This window comes from Octodon degus, unplaced genomic scaffold (genome assembly GCF_000260255.1).
Source record: "Octodon degus isolate 3935 unplaced genomic scaffold, OctDeg1.0 scaffold00022, whole genome shotgun sequence".
NCBI classification, from domain to species: Eukaryota; Metazoa; Chordata; class Mammalia; order Rodentia; family Octodontidae; genus Octodon; species Octodon degus.
Window position 1 is genome coordinate 18,824,347 of NW_004524598.1, and position 5,362 is coordinate 18,829,708.

Genomic DNA, 5,362 nt, shown 5'->3' on the forward strand with positions numbered 1-5,362 from the left:
AGCAAAATAATCCAATATAGTCCAGTAGTCCATAATAGTAGTGGGTTATCCGTAAGACTGTCAGAAATTATTGCCTTGAGCCTTTTACAGCTCAGCATATTAATACGGCTTTGCTTTTTATACCTCATTTTTATACTTTTCTCCTGGATGGTGAGGACCAAGGTAAAGCAGGACCTATACAGCAAGCAATGTAGCTTTTGCATACGTGACCGATTTTCATTCTCTCCTTCATGCTTTTCCCAAATTGTCTACACTGAACACGCAATATTTTTGATGAAATCAAATTTAGAAAGCTTTTAATTGTTTTTCTGAGATCCAGACATTTGTAGGAGTCTCAATGAGCAGGAGAGACAAGCTTTTGCTCAACTATGTCAAACTACACAGCTGAGCAGAAAGCAAAGGAACAAGCCGGCAGGTCCCGGGAAGTAAGATGAACGGCCTCAGGTCCTGGACCTAACCACAACGTAGCCTCAGACACAGCACGACAGAGAGAGAAACACCAACTTCAACAAGCATCCTTAGCCCCTCAGCCCTTACCCTTTGAGCACACGTGAGCATAACAAGCCAAAGATAAATTAACAGACGGACACATCAAGCCCTCCTGACTCCAAACTTACCTCCTTCGCTGAGTTCTACATAAGACAGAAATCAAAAATAAGAGGTCAAAAGTACCTCACAGGCATCCTTAATAGTGCAGGGTAAAGACACATCCCTTATACTGCAAATCAGAGGGGTAGGAATCACAGGACGGCCCTGTAATTGAGCTATCAAATGCCTTTTCATAGCTCTAAGTTGGAGTCCAATGCAGCAAATGAAACCACAGGTAGAAATCAATTACATGTCGGCTTGCGGGTGAAAGAGGGAAGGAATAGCCTAGAGGAAGCAGAAAGAAGGCTACTGCGAATGTGAGGTCAGCTTGGCCCGACCTCGGCCCGGTGAGTTGGTGACATGCAGTCTAGATGCTGCTGTGAAGGCCGGGCGTTGGGGATGTGATTAACCTTGACATCAGCAACACAGAGCACAGGACATTACCTTTCACAAGGCAGGGTCTCAGCCACCCAATTTAAGGCAGTGGGAGGAGAAAAGACTAAAGCTTCCCAATCAAAAGAGAATTTGGTCCCAAGACTGCAACAGATGACACAATCCACAGATGTACCCACCCCCAGTCGTGTGAGTCAATTCCTGTAACTCGCTCCATTTTTCTTGAATAGATAATGGCATGATAAACAGTCTGCTTATTTATTTGGTTCATCTTTTGGCTCCCTCCCCTTTTGCAGAAGATCCATCTTCCGATTTTCTCTATTTTGGGGCATGAGAAAGCATGGTGCATACGAACTAGACCAGAGGATGCTGGAGTTAAAAAACACATTTCGAGAAGTCTGTGCCACAGGGTGCTCCAGGCAGCTATGGAAGTGAAATCCATTCAGTAAGAACGTGGAAGCTGAACAGGTGTATTTCACATTTTCAAGATCTTTAAGAATAAATGCTGTAAAGACAGTGTTCATAGAGGAAGCAACTTACCATACTTGTCCCTCAAGCCAACTGTGCATCTGAAGACTCCACCAAAGGCCACATCTTCACCAAATATTACTGAAAAACAATGAAATGTTTACATTTTAAATCATAAAACAGAAATGGACCATCAGTCTAGACCCAGGTCACTCAACTTCAACACTGCGGGCAGTTGGACTTCACAGTCCTCCCGCTGGGAGCCCTTGCTATAAATGCACAGCAGCAGCCCTGTCCCCACCCACTGGCTGCCAGGGGCCCCATCGCACACAGCTGTGACAGTCCTGAAGTGTCTCCAGACACTGGGAAAAGCAGAGAAAGAGAAGCAAAGCAAAGCAACTGCAGCCGAGACAGTATCACTGACTCAGAGCCTCGTCTGCTTCACCTCTAAAGAAAACGAGGCCACAAGAGAAGTGTAGCTGCCCGCTGACATAAACTGGACATCTAGCCTAGATATTGGGTCTCTCATAAGAGAAATCAAAACTACCAATAAACAGCAAAATAAAAGATAGAAAATAAGAAATAGGACGATGGATTTCCTGCGCAAGGGGAAGGGACCAAGGGATGAATGAAGAGAGGGAAAGGAGGAAATAAAAAAAAATAAAAAAGCATCGAGATGTGTTCTGTGTGCACACCAGCTTCTCATAAAGAAAGGCATTAGCATGGGATGCCAAAACTGCACAATGAAATTATAAAAAAGTTAAAAGAAAAATTTAAAGTATGCTGACTTGCCAAGTCCGAAAGCTAGCGGCACAACTGTAACTCACGCCCAGGCTCCCGGGTCAGTGATTTCTTAAACTCAGCACACAGTAGGTGTCAGCCATCGAGGAGCTGAAGGAAAAGCACTCCAGCCTAAGGGAGGGTTCTCATTAGCAAAGGAACTCAGACTGTGTAAAACAGAAAGGAAGTAACTGTAGCAGGACACACAGTAAGTCAGGGAAGAACAGAGCATGCGGAAAGTCAGCAAGTCAGCGGAGCTTCATAGTATAGAAAATAAGATACAGAGTGTTCACAGTGCTGAACTCTAGGCCCAGAAGGCACCCAGCAGTCTGTGGATCTCAAGGCAATAACTCACACTTCCGTTTCACTCATCTGGGTCATGATTTTCCAATAGTATTTGAAACAAGTAAAGGTCAATCACCCTCTAGCTTTCACTTCCTCCTAAAAAGACACCTGATATTCACTTAAAAGGAAAATTCTCAGGGCTGGCCAAAAAGCTCAGTGGATTAAAGTGCTTGTTTAGGTAGATGCAGAGGCGGAGGTTCAACCCCCTGGGGCAAGCTGGGATGGCAATTGAGACTGGGCGCAGTGGCGCATGTCTGTAATCCCAGCCCTAGGGAGGCTGTAAACAGGTGCATCAGTACGAGGTCTGATCTAGCGGTGAGACCCTGAACACCCTGTAAAGCCTTCCCTAAAATACAAAAAAACAAAACAAAAACAAAACCCAAGGATTCTCAAGTGGAAGTCCACAGTATAATTTCTTTAAAATAATATAGATACATAGATATACATGTATATATGTGTATGTACATATAGTGCAATCTACTAGTGGAAAATAAATATATTATAACCTACATGAATATCAGGTCAAGCCAACCAAATTTGGAAAACACAGTAAGATCACTGTTTCTATATCAATCATCTAATAAGATGTCTAACAACCTATAAAAATATTTATAAATACTAAATTTATCATGTTCAAATAAATTTTACAAGTAAATGATGATAGCTAATCAAAATAAAAAAAGGTGTGGAAATTTAAACTTTATTTTATAAATAAATACCTACACAAGTGTAATTTTTCTGGTTTTTTTCTTATTATAGCATAAAGGAGAACACAGCAGTTGTTAGTCATCAGTTCAGAAGGTATTAATGTTGGGACGACATACACAATGAAAGTTAACTTACTGTAGACACACATGAGAACTAATTTGTAACAAATGTATTTCAGACATGGTCAGTACTGGAGTCTGATTATTTACCCTTAATGACCCAATTCGGTCTTCTCACAATTCCAGGGGACACAACATTAACCAACACACTCCAGACAAACACTGCACGTCAGGCAAACATTCAGTTCTGGAATTACCACAGCTCCTGGTCAAGCACAGTGACACTCACCTGCCGTAGGGTCTTTTGCTAAGGAGTTGTCCAAGGCACTTGTTATTGCTTGGAAAAGATTCATTTTCTGAGTTTGGCCTGCAGAAAACAAAAGATGCATCATTTCATACCTTGTAAAATATGTAAAGATAATCATTTTCTGAATGGTTGATCATAAATGAATTTAAAAACCATGTCCGAAATCAAGGCAAAGCCAGAATGCAAACACATCATGTGATTTTACTGGATTTATAAGGATGTGGAGACTGTGGCAGACACAAAATCAACGCAGACTCCAGAAACTTGGTAATGAGGAAAAATTTACACATATTAAACAATATATAAACAAATTTAAAACAAGGAAGAAAATATAATTAAGGGACTAAATGTGTGTAGACAATAGCAGCTATGGAAAGTTAAAAAGATCACATGAGAGGCAGGGTGACAACAGTGAGAGAAAGTACATAGGCAGATATGTGAGGAACCACAGGTACAAAGACACACAGGACCAGTTGACAGCAGTCATGTCCCATAAAATAACAGCTTAGTACCCAGAACGGCTATCTGGAGCACATCACAACATCATGCCCGAACATGTCAGTCTCATGCCTTCTTGCCTTCTTGCCTTCTTGCTTAAGAAGAATCTCTGTGAGCCAACACCTGTCTCCTTACACAGATTTTCAGAGCAATAAATGGAGCAACGCACGCTTAGACGACACCTGACACCATGCGTGCTGAATGGATGTCATCTCCTCACTGTTAGAATCTGAACTTTGCCCCTGCCCCCCGCACACACACCTAGCACTATTCGGCACAGTACCAAGAGGTCTTATCTGGTAAAATCCCAAGGGCTACGGTTCTGAAAAGTGAGGATTTTATAGCTCTGACAGAAGCCTAGCTGCTTCCCCAGGTCCACAGGTTCATCCCACAACCTGAAGTCAGCTCCTCTCCAAAACCATTGCGCAGAGCACACACAGGCGCCCACCTGAATCCTCGACCTAGAGCCCCACTCTCAGCTTAGGGCTTGATCTGCCCAGTGGTGATCGACCTCACCTGCTGCTTACACTGGCCATCATCCTATCTAATGTCCCTGCTCTTCAGTATCCAGTGTGTCCCAAAAGTCAAGGTCTCTTTTGCAGTGTCCATTACTGCAGTCACAGCTGTGGCCTTCAACCCTCTTAAAATAGGACACTGGTCACTTCTCTTCTTTCTAGACACCCAACTTCTTCCCTAGCCCAGCCCGGCTTCACCTGTCTCAACTACAACACCATAATCTCACACCTAACCACATCAGACTCACTCCTTCTTCATAGTATCTCACTATTTAAGAAGAAGCTCTGCAAGCTGACACCTTTCTCCCTACATCTTCGACCCTTTCCTTATCCCACTGCAAACTGGCACTCTGACCATCTATCTGCTTGCTTGGCCACAGGTATCTCTCCAATCCCTTCAGTATAGCTCAATGCCCAGGTTCCAGGGCTTGGCACTCTCCTATCAGAAATGTCATATTGCCATCTGTGTCCAGAATAACAGCCTGTTAATATTATTCTATATAATGCCAATAACAGGAATTTATTCAAGAATATATTGCTGCATCATCCACATTAAAGGATACACAGCCTTCCCTTATGCCCGTGATTACTTTATAAATTATTTGTTTTAGGACTAATGGACTATAGTTCACTTTAACTTCCTGAAATTCTTCTCTATAAATACCCTTATACATATTTAGTGTCCTACATCAGACAGTGAT

The 5,362-nt window shown here is 42.6% G+C and overlaps 1 protein-coding gene across 2 annotated transcripts in view; it reads right to left on the minus strand.

Moving 5' to 3' along the window:
- Positions 1 to 3,704, minus strand: part of Bckdhb (branched chain keto acid dehydrogenase E1 subunit beta) — a 210,217-nt gene extending 206,513 nt beyond the window's left edge. The window contains exons 1-2 of one of the 2 annotated variants that reach the window (XM_004628271.2): positions 3,631 to 3,704; positions 1,522 to 1,590 (exon numbers count right to left, since the gene is read on the minus strand). In XM_004628271.2, coding sequence (XP_004628328.1) covers positions 1,522 to 1,590; positions 3,631 to 3,694 — 133 coding nt within the window. In that variant the 5' untranslated portion in view covers positions 3,695 to 3,704. The remainder of the gene's footprint in view (positions 1 to 1,521; positions 1,591 to 3,630) is intronic. The other variant, XM_023711987.1, reaches the window with a different exon arrangement.
- Positions 3,705 to 5,362: the final 1,658 nt, after the last annotated feature.